The sequence below is a fragment of the Acipenser ruthenus genome, chromosome 26, assembly GCF_902713425.1.
Source record: "Acipenser ruthenus chromosome 26, fAciRut3.2 maternal haplotype, whole genome shotgun sequence".
In the NCBI taxonomy this organism is placed as follows: Eukaryota; Metazoa; Chordata; class Actinopteri; order Acipenseriformes; family Acipenseridae; genus Acipenser; species Acipenser ruthenus.
The window spans coordinates 451,082-465,211 of record NC_081214.1 but is presented as its reverse complement, the minus strand read 5'-3'; the positions used below and the strand labels follow the sequence as shown (position 1 = coordinate 465,211).

The window sequence follows — 14,130 nt, the reverse complement described above, 5'->3', positions numbered from 1 at the left end:
AATTTCCTGCAAGAACACAGAACACCTTCTCCCTTCCCCTCCCAGTACAGTGCAGTGCTCACCTTTGATTGAGTGAACTGTTTAAACATGGCAGCCAGTGCATCATCCTCAATATCACTGTCTGTCTTAATGGCCACATTCAGGATGTGAATGGACTCATCTTGGACGCTCTGTAATTTAAAACAAATTAGAGATAATGCCGGTCTTCAGATATTACCAAGGTAACAGGCTCATTCTGTCACCATGACATAGCTAAGGAAATGAGATGAGATATAACCAAATTACAATCCTGGGTGGGATTGTTTGGACTGGAGATCCACTCCAGCAGCCTGTCGAGACTCTAAGTAGCTCTTAATACCTGCTCCCATCTACTGAAACCGGCCATTTTCAGTGCATTTGCAAGGTACAACTTAAATACTTCACATAATGGAGAACACAGATAATGCGTTTTCCCTGACCTCGTTTAAATAGCACAAACTTACACCACAGCTCTGGATAAGTAGCATTCAGTAACTTTTCTTTATCATTCCCAACCCATTACTTTTTACAGCAGGCTTGTGTTCATACTGAAAGAATACAGAAAAAGCCGGAGAAAGCGTTGGCTCCAATGTGTTGACTGTGAGAAGCAGGTGCCCCTCGACAGAAGGGCATTGCTTGTGTGCTCTGGGCTGCTTGCTCAGTACTGGTGGCAGCGGTGGGATCTCTGCATTCTCACCTTGCTGTTCTCCTCACAGTACAGGGCAGAGTGGCCGGGCTCCGGGAATGTGGGGCTGGGAGGTGGGGATCCGTAGAAGCAGCTCATCACGTCATCAAAGTTTCTAAAAGAAAAAAATAATAAAAAGCCATCGGCACCAATAAAACATTTCAGTTAGACGGCTTCCTGTTCCCGAATTCATCTTCGGAAAGAGCTTCAACTCTGCACCACCTTGGCATCTTGGCGTGGTTTTTAAGCACGTAATTGATAAATGCGTAATTGAAATGAGCCCTCACCTCATGAAGTCGTCGAAGGAGCGGAAGGAGACCATGGCCCCCATGCGCTGGCAGGGCGGGGTGAAGGATGTGTCCAGCAGCACATCACTCACGCTCGCCACATGCAGCATCCCGTAGTGGTTCAGGTTCGACGCAAATGACATCCTGGATCACGACACAAACAGGCTGTTAACATCCTCATCACTGGGCTTGTTTTAACTTCAGAGGGGGGAAATGAGAACAAACAGTGCCCCCCCCCGCCCCTCTAGCTTTCCCCTTCAACCTCTAAATGTTTGTTAAATGTTGACCCTCTCACAGAAAATGCCCGTCCTAGACCCTGGCAATCCTTTGAGATTCCCTCGAAACACTGACAGAAATCTCCTGGCACAGGGGTTGCACAGCCAGGTATTTTCAGGCTGGTGTTAATAATGAAGAGGTTGACAGACCGTGATATTAGAAAGAACCTGTATCAGCGGTACCATGCGGTACAAACCAGCAGCCCCTCCCCCCTGAACATCTTGAATCTGGATCCCCAGCCTGCTGTGACTGGGTCTGCACAGACAGGGGTGCAGCTCCCATCACACAAGACTAATTACAACACGCGCTTCTAAGATACTTAGCAAACACCCAACGTGCTTCTGTGTCCGTCAGCACAGCCCTGAACAAAGTGAGGACAGTGCGAGGAGGCAACTCAGCATTACACAACCCTGCAATTGAGAGCAGCCGTCTCCCAACTTTAATCACTGGAAACTGGGAAAGCAAGTTCTCAGGGAACAAGAAGACAAATGAGATGAAGAAGAGCACCTTCAACACTCTCAGCATATTCAAACCAGGATGCGCGTCCTCAGCACCCTTAAGGGGACGATGCTCTTAAACTACTGAAATGGAATGACTTCTAATAAGCACAGCTCCAGTCAGTCCCCAGCTGCAGTGGCAAACACTTTGCTTTAAGGTTTTTGAACACGCAGTATGCTCATGATGATGCAAAACTAGAAACTACTAAATATACTCAATGCATTGTACATTGCCTGCAGGACATCACAATATATATACACATTTTCAATTCTATAAAACAGCACAACATACAAGACATGTACAAACACACAGGATTACTTCACTGCTAAATGCCAACTAATGCCAATTAATGCCATGCTACATTAGAACAGCATTGTTTAGAACAGCACTGTTTTGTTTACCTCTGCACCTGTTAGAAGCTATTAGCCATAAGCAAACACGACAACATTCACCCAATTATCATTTTGAACAAGTCAAACCTGCTGGCAAGAACCACTGAGAGGACCACATGCTCCTGACGGTCTCTAACCTGTATAGTGAGATGATTTCTACCATGGGAAGTGCACTGTGTGTGGGGTCACTTTTTTAGATCATGTGGTCTTTATTCAAGGTTTGACAGCCCCCTCCCCCCATATAACTACACTGTACAACTATGCAACAATTCTAGATTCTAGCAACTGCATTGAAAAAAAAAATAAGTAATTTGTACAATACCTGTTAAGAGTGGGGATGTTCCCTCTGCAATCAAACAACATTGATTATTGATTGGTTAATGCCAGCCAACACAAGAGAGGACGCAGTCATTGATCCTGAGCGAGCGAGCGTGTGTGTGTGTGTGTCAGTGTGCGTGCATGTGAGTGTGTGTATCAGTGTGTTTGTGTGTGTGTGCGTGCGTGTCTCAGTGTGTGTGTGCGTGCGTGCGTGTGTGTCAGCTCGGAGCGTAAAGACGTAGAGCTGTCTTCTTACAGAAATGATATATTTAATTCCTGATGTGTCTCAAAGACTTTTGCAGTACCTGTCTATATTCTCTAAAAACGTGCGTAGCATGCGATTAAAAAGATTTGCAAGTCATTTGTAGTCAAAGACAAAAGGGTCTAAAACCCACCCTAAGATGCTTCTTCCAAGTTTAACGAAACATGAATCATTTTATTTTGCGTTTTGTCATTACGCTCCGCTCACTGAGCCAGTTACATGTGTACGTCCAATTCAAATTCCACCTCTAGTCAAAAGATGTGCAAGAGGTTAACTGTAATGCATCTCTCTCTCTGGGTGTGGTACATTCAGGGCGGTTTGTGATGCTGTTTTTACTGGGCTTGTCTCCGTTGTTTCACATACAGCTGGCTGCAGTCTGTTCTGTGGCTCCCCACATGTGCACGCGCTCGTCATGATTGGCTGCTCCCTGATCACATGCAATCAGTTTCTCCTGGCCTTGTACCATCGATCCACACTTATTCTGTTACAGGGCCTCAGCGATTCGCTCTTGTTTTAGATTTAGATTTCATTTCTCAAGTGCTCTCATTCCTGTAAGATTTTAGTTGAAAAAGCCAGGTGCATGCAAACAGTGAGTTTTAGGCAACAAGCCATAGACTAGTGCTGTGTGCTCGTGTGAGGCAGGGTTGAAGCTCATAATAGAGGAATCAGAGAGACAGACACAACAGAACTGAACAGCTGAACAACAAACACAAACACGTCTGGGGCACTGGGTTTATTTAACTGTGATCTGTAACTCAATTCAGTTTATCCCTGCTGTATTTATATTTTCATTTTTAAATCATGTCTGGTGCTTGTTTCTCCTTTCCAGCACTGAGTTTTACTGAATTCTGTCTCTTAATTTTTCATCAAGTCCTCCAGAATGCAGAAACATTCCTATACAGATGATTTTTTTTGTTACGCTGATCGCTGTTTTTTCATAAACATTTTTATTTTCAAAGCAAGAGACAAAACGTAAATTATCTAGAGCAAACGTTGAAGAGTGAAGGCAGCCTGGTCCTGGGCTCGTTACCTGTTGGGATGAGAACTGGGGAGCATGAACTGGAACTCCACCACACAGGTGCTGTCTCTGAGCTGCCTGTGCTGCACACTGTTCAGCTCGTACGCGATGTAAGCTCTGCGCACGTACACCTGGGCGGGAGAGAGGAGGGGCAGAGCCGTGAGGGATCAGGCCACACCTTCACGGAGTCCTGCGTGGGTCACAATGGAGGGGGAGGGACCTACCTCAAGAGCAGCCATCCTCACCACCTGGTTGCTATGATAGAAGAAGTTCGGAAGCACGTCAAAGATGGACGTCTCGGACAGGATGAGTTTCTGGAGATCAAGGGAAAGATCAGGAGTCAGGAGAACGTTAAACAACTTCTCAGCTCTGCCCAGAGCCGGACTGCCACCCCACCCATAGATGTGCAAGCAGAAATGCGTTGGCCTCTCTCTGTGGGTGCCATACTCTATACAGACGCTGCAGGAAAGCTCCCACAGCTCCTATGATGACGCTTGTTCTCCGAGGCCACTTTCCAATAATCTGTGGAAAAGCCTGTTATCTGAATACAGCTCCCGCGGGCACAAGGATTCAGCTTTTTATTTGATAACCACAGAACCTTTTTACAGGGCACTGTGCATGCAAACAACACAACAAATTCATTCACAAAAACACTACTTCAATACTACTCGAATTAGACTGTATTGCAGCCAGTGTGAACTTACCGGATGCCACGCTTAATATTTTCGGGATTTTATGTAAAATATACAACAACTCATTTTTAGGTAAATTAAAACAAAGGTGTAAACTTGATCAACCATGAGCCCTAGTTACCCTGCGTTGAGTTAATGTGTGGGGCGCCTCTTCTAATACAAATGCTTCTGCAGTTTAGGGTTAAAAATCTCTTACAACAATAAGAGAAAGCCTACATTCACTTGAAGTGCAAACACTATAACAGTGTACATGGTAGGGACTGGTATGGTAAAGTATTGCATAGTATGGTACTGTATGGAATAGGATGGTATTGCATTGCACAGTAATGTACAGTATTGTATAGTATAGTATTGGATGGGATATGGTATAATATTGCACAGTACACTGTATTGTACAGTATGCCAATGGAATGGGATGGGACAGTATGAAGTTAACAAGATATCGGGTGGCATTGCAAGGCTATGAAGAGACCCACCTGCAGATTCTCGATGCAGAACTGGTGCCCGTACATGTCGATGGCAGACAGGAAGATGGACTCCACCTGGTTGTGCCGAAGCTCATAGGAAGGCAGGTGCGAGGCGATTAACACCTGGGGAAGGAGCAGGTAACACAGGGTAATGAAAGAACGCAGCCAGGAGAAGACAGGGTCTCCACTGCCATCTATTCCAGGTCAATGCAGACTCCATGAAGTGAAGAGAAACTGCAGATAACTACAGCCTGAGCGAAGTTAACGTGCTTTCAAACTTTAATTACACGTCAGCTTTCATTAAACTAGGTGCAAATTTTCAGTAATTAACACATAATTAGATATCAATTAACAGTAATTAACATTAACCAAAAAAACATCTGTGTATTCGTTACACTTCATCATTTGGGTAAATTAATTTCAAATAGCGAAAACTGGGTCTGTCACTTTGTCTATATTTTCCTCCATCTCAAACTGTATTTTATAAAGACTTTTCTCATGCACGATATTTTGCATGTGGGTTTTCTAGACGCAGCCGATATCCCTGGCACAGTGGATAACCATGCAGTTCAGCGCTGTGTGCTGTCTTGTGTTCTGCTACATGCTGTCAACACCACACTGTCACTGCTTATTGCACATTGATTCTGAGCAGCGCCAGATGAAAGAAGCAGCTGTACACAAATCAAGGGGCTGATCCTTCCACCCCAAGGAGGCCTGACCTCTCTGGAAGGCTGCAGCCCTGACCTCTCTGGAAGGCTGCAGCCCTGACCTCTCTGGAAGGCTGCAGCCCTGACCTCTCTGGAAGGCTGCAGCCCTGACCTCTCTGGAAGGCTGCAGCCCTGACCTATCTGGAAGGCTGCACCCCTGACCTATCTGGAAGGCTGCAGCCCTGACCTGTCCTAGGCTTTCTCTGGCTGCTAATGCAACAAGAAAGGCGGTGCTTTAGAGGGATTCAAATCATTTAAAACTAGAAAGCGTACTACTGTGCGTTTAACTGAACTGAACACGCTTCCTCCGAGCCTCTAGGGGGCAGTGTCGCTCACCTGGCGCGCTCGCAGGGCCACCTTGGCGTTGGTGGTCTTGCTGAGTTGGGTGAGCTCCGTCAGGATGGTCATCAGCTCGTCGGTCAGGGTGGGGTCGCGCCCGCAGAGCTGGTCCTGCGGAAACGAAGACAGGGGTCAGAGTGGTTCCGTTACTGAGAGACACCTCCTTGATCGGCAAGCCCTACATGCTGGGAGCTCTTTGGAAGAATCGCCACTTTGTACTGACAGTGAGCAACACCTGGATACATGTTGAAATGTGATCTTCCTGGATGGAGAAGTGCTCTGGGAGAACTTGAATTGAAGATCACGACGAGTGAAGTGTCACTGCTGTCGATGTTAAAACAACTGGACAAACGTTTCGGCTCGCTCCTTCATCAGAGCGTTCACGTAGGTAGGTTCTACATTACAGTTTATGACAGTGTGTTTGAAATAATGATCATTTAAGTGCAAGTCCTGAACATTTGTATACTTGTGCATGAGACACTGACTTCAACACTGATTAATATTAAGCGATACATCAAGAGTCATTCATCATGTAAAGGATGTTGCTACTGAAGCTCCTTCCTGTGTAGTGGTTTGTATTCATTATTTAAGCATGGCATCAGTACATTCAGTAACAAATGCAATTATTTCACATTGAATGAGTTCCTTGTCACACATGTCCAATACTGCCAGACACGGAATTCTTATTAAAAAATAAATAAAATATCCCACAGTATCACTGCTGGGACACACCTGAGTGGGTGACTGATCAATTAGAAATAAACTGTTACTGAACACGAGAATTGAAAGTGGGATCCAGAAACACTGTCTGCTGCAGGAAAAAGCAGATCACCGGCACATTTTATTTTATTTCAACATAAACATATATATATATATATATATTAAACAGTATTCTATATCGCTTTGCTTCTCAAGACTCTCAGCTGCAGTGCAGCTCTGGAGTGACGGGGCAGGCGGGTGTGGGGGAGGGGTGATGATCTGAAAGCCCTCGCACCTCCACGACACCCCCATGTAATTACACACTCGAGTGGCTGGACTGAAGAAAATTGAAGGCCTGAGCCGGCAAACAGCTGCCATTTTCCCTCCCCATCAGCGGGCCGTGATTACTAGAGAAATGAACAGGCCGGGCGCGAGCTCCTTCACAATTCTCCCAGGAAATACAGCTTTGTGTCGGAGTAATGAGATTCTTATAGCACGGCCCTAACTTACAATCACAGCCAAGAAGAAATAAAACAGGACACGGCCCCTATCGCTTCCAAATGAGTACTTCTCCAAACATCAGAGAGGTGCTGGGGGTGGGGGGGAGCAGGCACCTTTTAGCAGCATGCATGTTTTCAAAAATATATAGAAAATCCGTCTTGAGTAGCCCTGCAGTGTTTGCCTGTCAGGGTGTGTATCGAGCGAGTGCTGGTTACTGTGAAAACACCCGCTGTTTTACACCTGCTATAATGCATTCTCACTGGTGTCTTTAAATGACAGTGTTTAAACAAAAACAAATGCAAATCAATACATAAAATCTATGCTATTTCAGAGCATTCATCAGCAGACACATGATGGTCATTTTAAAGGCTGAGAAGGTTCAGGTGGATACCAAAGAGCACTTTACTATTTGCGTTCACTATGTGCGTGACTTTGCCGGCAGCACATCCACTGCTGAGGATTCAGCCACTTGCGTTTTCTTTCTATCACAGAATATGTTAACATGTTTAATGCTCGTTTCGCTTCCCCTGCTGTGTAAGTACTTCCTTTCTGCCAAGCAGACTTTAGAGGAGGGCCCAGTTTGCATGGTGATTGGAACGATGGTGAATCGAATCACAATAAATATAGCTCTGCTTTCCCTCTCTGTTAATTGCATACACTAAAACATACCATTCCCCTTGTTTAAGAAAATAAACACACACACACTTTGCATTGCACTGCATTTTCACACACATGTAATCCCAGCTCTGAAGGGTTTAAATAACTACCCACTGATTAATAAGGACGGGTTGTAGAGCAGACTTGTTTTGGAGGTTTAGTCTGTTAGTCTGTAGTCTACTTTATTCGTTTTGATTGCTGGCCATTATGGCAAGACTGAAAGAGAGACTTGGGGAAGGAGTGCATGCTACCTGCAGCGCTACACCTTCCCCACTGTCAGCAGAGACAGACAGAGATTCTGCAGACACACGCAGACACACGCAAGGCACACGCAGAGACATGTAGAGACACGCAGAGACACGCAGACGCACAGAGACACACAGAGACACGTAGAGACACGCACTCACACAGACACACGCAGAGACACAGAGACATGCAGAGACACACAGAGACATGCAGACACACGCAGACGCACAGAGACACACAGAGACACACAGACACAATCAGACACATGCAGACACACGCAGAGACACGCAGACGCACACAGAGACACGCAGACGCACAGAGACATGCAGACGCACACAGAGACACGCAGACGCACACAGAGACACGCAGACACACGCAGAGACACGCAGAGACACGCAGACGCACACAGAGACACGCAGACGCACACAGAGACACGCAGACGCACACAGACTCACACAGACACATGCAGACTCACGCAGACGCACACAGAGACACGCACACAGAGACACGCACACAGAGACACGCAGACGCACACAGAGACAAGCAGGCGGACGCTGACGCACACAGAGACACGCAGACGCACGCACAGACAGAGATGCTGGCAGAGAGCTCTCCGCACTCACAATCAGCATGGTGACCAGCAGGTTCTTCTTGGTGACCTGGGCGTGTGAGAAGATGTAGTTGAGCACGTTGACCATGTCTTCCTTGTTCTCCTCGCGCAGCGCGAACACGCACTTATCATAGTGGCCTGCAGGGGGCAGAAGAGCAGCGCAGCAGGGTTACCAACAGGGAAACCTGAACATTGGCTCAGCATTCTCTACAAACACGTCGGGTGAAAAGCCATTCTTTTTTCATTAAGATTACATATGCAGATATTTCAAATACAACGCTTTGCATTCTGGTGCCATTGCATGGCTGACTGATTGAGATTGACAGCGAGAGTGTGCGAGTTTGAACTACTGCATGTCATAGGAAATAACAGCAACTTTCCATCCACAGCGCGGACTTATCTGAAGAACATCTGAAATATCTGCATATTCCAAATCGAAGCATGAAACATGAGCAAAGAGCCGGAAGATCTTCAATGGGCTAGAGGTGTAAGAAGAGGTAAGGAAATGAATGTTAAAGCCTTGGCCAGCACTGCTTTCACTTGAACTGAACTGTGTGCCTCTGATGGCATTGTGTACATAATAATAATAATAATAATAATAATAATAATAATAATAATAATAATAATCACTGGAGAGTTAGACACCCCTGTGCTGCTGTGCATTTCAAAACGAAAAAAAAAATCTATTAATTCACAGAACACAAACTGGAAGATAATTATGTCTGGGTGAATTAAAACATTACAATTAAATTATGTGTGAAATAATGTTTACTTTAAATGTGTTCCTGACAGCGAGCAGAGTGATGACTCTGACTAGTCTTGCAGTGCACTGTTTTGCAAGGAAATAAGCCAAGCTGGACACAGACAGGGCTCGTTAACTTTATTACGCAGTGTGCTGGCGACATCAAGTGGCCGTCAGTGGTATTACACAAATACACTATTTCAACTCTGCCACTGTATCAGCTATGCCAGAATGCACCTAAACACACACGTACACCCCAAAGAGGCATGAAAATGTTAACAACCTGAGCATTTGATAGAAGACTCAGCTTAACTACCTGTAGAAATACATCACTCAAGTTATGCTGGCCCCTGAGTAGCACCCCTACAGCCATGGCCGCTGATTAAGGGCAGTGTTCCTTCGAAGCTGAGCTTCCGTTTGTTCTTACCGTTCTGGAACTGAATCTCCACTTTGAGGTACTGCCGGAGTAGATCCATGACCACCGCCTTCATGTGGCCCCTGATTCCACTGCGGTACCTGTGGGGACACAGTCAAGAGGCCCCTGAGACAGGAGGGACACAGACACCTGCCTGGGGGACGGATGGAGGACAGGGAGGGGCCAGCTACTGTGCACTCAGATCATTCAGGTGTTTCAATGCATTTCTTTCGGCAGCTCCACATTTAGCACGGACACTGAGCCAGGAATCTGGCATGTCAAACGCCACCCCCCATTTACAACCTGAGCGGAGCACCCTGCTCACTTACTTCTGTACCAGCTGCACTATGCTCTGCGTGTTCATGAAGAAAACCTCCCTCTCGGACTTGCGGTTCAGCGTGGCTGCGTGGCTGTCCAGGATGTTAGCAATCTGAAAGCAGAAAGAAACACCTCTTTAGCACAGGTCCCTCTGCAAACACTGCAGCTTTCGACTTGCTGTGGATTAATACATGCTGCCTCATTACTCCATTCATGTTGTTAAGCTAAAGCACGAGTAAACCTGCAGTAAAGAGGGATGAGCCATAGCTCATGCTAGAGACTAATGGCTAAAAACAGAACTGGAGTTGTACAGCTCATCACTGACAGCTCAGGGATGGAAATAAGACTCCCACTGCATAGCAGCTTCACCCATTCCAGGTTTTACTACAAGCTTGATTAGCCCCAGTGTGTTGGTAACAAGTCCAGGTGTGTCTTACTAAACTCCTAGTAAAACCAGAAATGGATCACACTGCTATGCGATGGGAGTCTTTATACCTGCTGGCTGGGGAACTGGCAGAGCACGGAGGTGATGTTGCTGGCATACTGAGCCATCTCCTTCTTGATGGCCTTCTCCACGGCGATGGGGATGCGCACCGACACACTAGTCATGATGTCCTGCAGCTCTAGCAGGGGCAGGGAGGGGTCCCGCAGGGTCTTCATCAGCCTCTCCACCCACTCCTTCACCTGAGGACACAGGAGGAATCCCTATACCAGGGCAGTGCAGCTGCAGATTTAAATTAACTTCTCTAAAAGAGTCTTTCAGTTTTTAATACACATCTCGCCTTGTGACCCCCCCCCCCCCCCCCCCAGAATCCTCACTAAAACACATGGTCACAGATTGTATTGCCGTGGTGAATAAACCCACTCCAGAGTGGTCTAGCACAGCAGAGCCGGGTTCTTACTGAAGTTCACAACTGACCTTTTAAAACTCATTTTATAAACGTTTACAGATATGGTTTGTCTTTTATTCCTTTCTAGATATATTTGTGTGCTTTACATCAGAAATGCTCAAAGAAACTTTCACTTTGGAATGTTTCGCTGCCTGATTCCTTCAGTATTTCTGCACGCAGCTCTATGGCACCGTGTTCGCTGCAGGCCTGGCTGCTCTGTGGGTACCTTGGTGCTGAAGAAGGGCTCAGGCAGGCAGTATCCGTTCATCACGTTTACCAGGTGGTCCAGCACGCTGTGGAAGACACGGTGCAACTTCTCTCCGTGCAGAGACATGGCCTGGATAAGGGGCAGCTTGCCAGTGTACAGTTCCGCCTGGGAGAGGGAGAGAGGCAGGGAGAGAGGGGCTTGAAGAATGAACGAATACAAAAACTAAAACTCATTTAAATGAGCACAACACACCCGAGAGCAGTGTACTGGAGGAATGGGAATGCATTCCTCAGCTCTGATCCCAGTGGAGTCTCACCTGCTGAACCCTGCTGGGATCATCAAGCTGCAGCTTCGCAATGACACAGCCCGGCTCCAGCACTGCCCCGGCTCTCTTCACATAGTGAATGCAGCCAGACTCGCCCGCAGTGAGAGTCATCACCATCTTCATTACCTGGACAGAGAGACAGGGAGAGAGAGGAGAGCTCAGCACACTGAGAGAGGAGAGCTCAACACACAGGGAGACAGAGGGGAGCTCAACACACTGAGAGAGGAGAGCTCAGCACATAGAGAGAGAGAGGGGGGAGCTCAACACACAGGGAGACAGAGGGGAGCTCAACACACTGAGAGAGGAGAGCTCAGCACATAGAGAGAGGGGGGAGCTCAACACACAGGGAGACAGAGGGGAGCTCAACACACAGGGAGACAGAGGGGAGCTCAACACACAGGGAGACAGAGGGGAGCTCAACACACAGGGAGACAGAGGGGAGCTCAACTCCATCCCGCTTTCTTAAGAATAATAACAGAAGCGAAAGAGGCAAGAGGAAGTAAAGACAGAAGCGTCCTGACCTCGATCTCAGCGTAGCACTGCCCTGAGAAGACGTGGCCCCCGTCCTCCACAGTGTACTGAATCAGCTTCCCCGCGGAGGGAGAGCGCAGCAGAGACGGGTCGTTCTCCTTCTCAAACACGCACGTCTTGTTCCCAATGGTGATGCGGTACCTGCACACAAACCAGGACGGTGCGTGAAAAAACACTCCAAGCTGGTAACAACGAGACATGATGACTCGAATGCCCAACGGCTGGGTGTCAGTGCTGTAGTAACTCTCTCTGCTGGTCTAGTCAGTGCTGTAATAACTCTCTCTGCTGGTCTAGTCAGTGCTGTAGTAACTCTCTCTGGTCAGTGCTGTAGTAACTCTCTCTGCTGGTCTAGTCAGTGCTGTAGTAACTCTCTCTGGTCAGTGCTGTAGTAACTCTCTCTGCTGGTCTAGTCAGTGCTGTAGTAACTCTCTCTAGTCAGTGCTGTAGTAACTCTCTCTGGTCAGTGCTGTAGTAACTCTCTCTGCTGGTCTAGTCAGTGCTGTAGTAACTCTCTCTGGTCAGTGCTGTAGTAACTCTCTCTGCTGGTCTAGTCAGTGCTGTAGTAACTCTCTCTAGTCAGTGCTGTAGTAACTCTCTCTGGTCAGTGCTGTAGTAACTCTCTCTGCTGGTCTAGTCAGTGCTGTAGTAACTCTCTCTGGTCAGTGCTGTAGTAACTCTCTCTCAGCTGTACCTGTCCACCTCCTCCTTCATGTAGGTTGTGTAGCTGCTGCCATCGTAGGAGAGAAGCAGCCCCCCGTCACTCAGCCTGTGAACGTCCACCTCCACGCACGAGCAGTTCATGATCACCACGTAGGAGTTGGGAGACTGCCGGGTCACCTGGGAAGCACAGAACAGAGCCCCGGTCAAGCATTCACACACACACACACACACACACACACACTCACACATGGAGCACCACACAAGGGGCCCCACGTGCTTCCACACTGGTTTGGATTCATGCTTGGTAACTGGCTGCTGAAGAAGTGCACTTACTCTTCACAAACGATGACCTGCGACCCGCTATGAAGATAAAGGTAAAAGGAGACGTATGTGAAATAAAGGTGCATCCACACGACTTGCTAGCCCTGTAGGGGAGTTCTCACTCCACTGTGCTGTACATGCATGCATTCGCTGTTCCCAGAAGATGCGACTCCACAGCTTTACCTTGAGGGCGTATTTTACAGCTTCGTAGATCAGCTCCACGTCCACCGTGTTCAGCAGGGTATGAGCCGGGAGGACCTGTCCCCTGGGAGGAGAAAGCAGGAGGTCAGCAATGCAGAGTGAGGAAGGGTCCCTGTCCCTAGCGATCACCACAGGACTCAGGAGCTGCCCTGCACAGAGCCAGCGCGGCGTACCTTTCCAGAGAGTGCAGGAAGTTGGAGACGCTGTTCCGCAGGGTGACGTCGGCCACGTGCAGAGCCCCGCACACGATGCCCAGCATGGTGTCTGGCCTCTCCGCCTGCAGAAGGACAGGGTTTAGAAAGACAGGGGAACAACATTCTCCAAGCGTCAGGCAAGGTCAGCCCATGTCGATCGCCAGTATTCCAGTGTGTGTGCCTGTGTCTCTGTCTCTGTGTGTGTGCCTGTGTCTCTGTGCATGTCTCTCTATGTGTGTGTGTGTGTGTCTCTGTGCGTGTCTCTCTATGTGTGTGTGTCTGTGTCTCTATGTGTGTGTGTCTATGTCACTGTGCCTGTTTCTCTGTGTTTGTTTGCCTGTGTCTGAGTCTCTGTGTGTCCCTGTCTGTGTCTCTGTGTGTCCCTGTGTGTGTTACCTGTACTTTCTCTGAGATGAGCTTGTCCAGCCAGCCCGTGTCGATGCTGTTTTGTTGGAAACACTCTGTCTCCAGCAGCTTGGTGAGATACTCCACGGTGGTCCTGAAATCTCCTCGAATCGACAGCTCCTTCAGAGCAACCACCATGTTACTGAAAAATAAAAAGCACAGGACTTAGGGGCAGACCCGAGAGGTTTCTATAGCAAAGCACCACTGAATAACACCTCATTAGACAAGAGCTTGGCTACAGCGCTGCG

The 14,130-nt window shown here is 47.7% G+C and overlaps 1 protein-coding gene across 13 annotated transcripts in view; it reads right to left on the bottom strand.

The window, feature by feature from the left end:
* Nucleotides 1-14,130, bottom strand: part of LOC117429309 (acetyl-CoA carboxylase) — a 62,337-nt gene that overhangs the window by 36,062 nt on the left and 12,145 nt on the right. For 6 of the 13 annotated variants that reach the window (XM_059000931.1, XM_059000930.1, XM_059000932.1 and 3 more), the window contains 19 exons: nucleotides 13,874-14,024; nucleotides 13,457-13,560; nucleotides 13,266-13,347; nucleotides 12,793-12,938; nucleotides 12,092-12,242; nucleotides 11,562-11,696; nucleotides 11,264-11,410; nucleotides 10,643-10,852; nucleotides 10,159-10,259; nucleotides 9,842-9,930; nucleotides 8,686-8,810; nucleotides 5,957-6,070; nucleotides 4,923-5,036; nucleotides 3,979-4,068; nucleotides 3,767-3,885; nucleotides 2,479-2,502; nucleotides 991-1,134; nucleotides 716-818; nucleotides 63-170 (listed from right to left, as the gene is read on the bottom strand). In XM_059000931.1, coding sequence (XP_058856914.1) covers nucleotides 63-170; nucleotides 716-818; nucleotides 991-1,134; nucleotides 2,479-2,502; nucleotides 3,767-3,885; nucleotides 3,979-4,068; nucleotides 4,923-5,036; nucleotides 5,957-6,070; nucleotides 8,686-8,810; nucleotides 9,842-9,930; nucleotides 10,159-10,259; nucleotides 10,643-10,852; nucleotides 11,264-11,410; nucleotides 11,562-11,696; nucleotides 12,092-12,242; nucleotides 12,793-12,938; nucleotides 13,266-13,347; nucleotides 13,457-13,560; nucleotides 13,874-14,024 — 2,257 coding nt within the window. The remainder of the gene's footprint in view (nucleotides 1-62; nucleotides 171-715; nucleotides 819-990; nucleotides 1,135-2,478; nucleotides 2,503-3,766; nucleotides 3,886-3,978; nucleotides 4,069-4,922; nucleotides 5,037-5,956; nucleotides 6,071-8,685; nucleotides 8,811-9,841; nucleotides 9,931-10,158; nucleotides 10,260-10,642; nucleotides 10,853-11,263; nucleotides 11,411-11,561; nucleotides 11,697-12,091; nucleotides 12,243-12,792; nucleotides 12,939-13,265; nucleotides 13,348-13,456; nucleotides 13,561-13,873; nucleotides 14,025-14,130) is intronic. The other 7 variants (XM_059000933.1, XM_059000935.1, XM_059000939.1 and 4 more) reach the window with 3 other exon arrangements.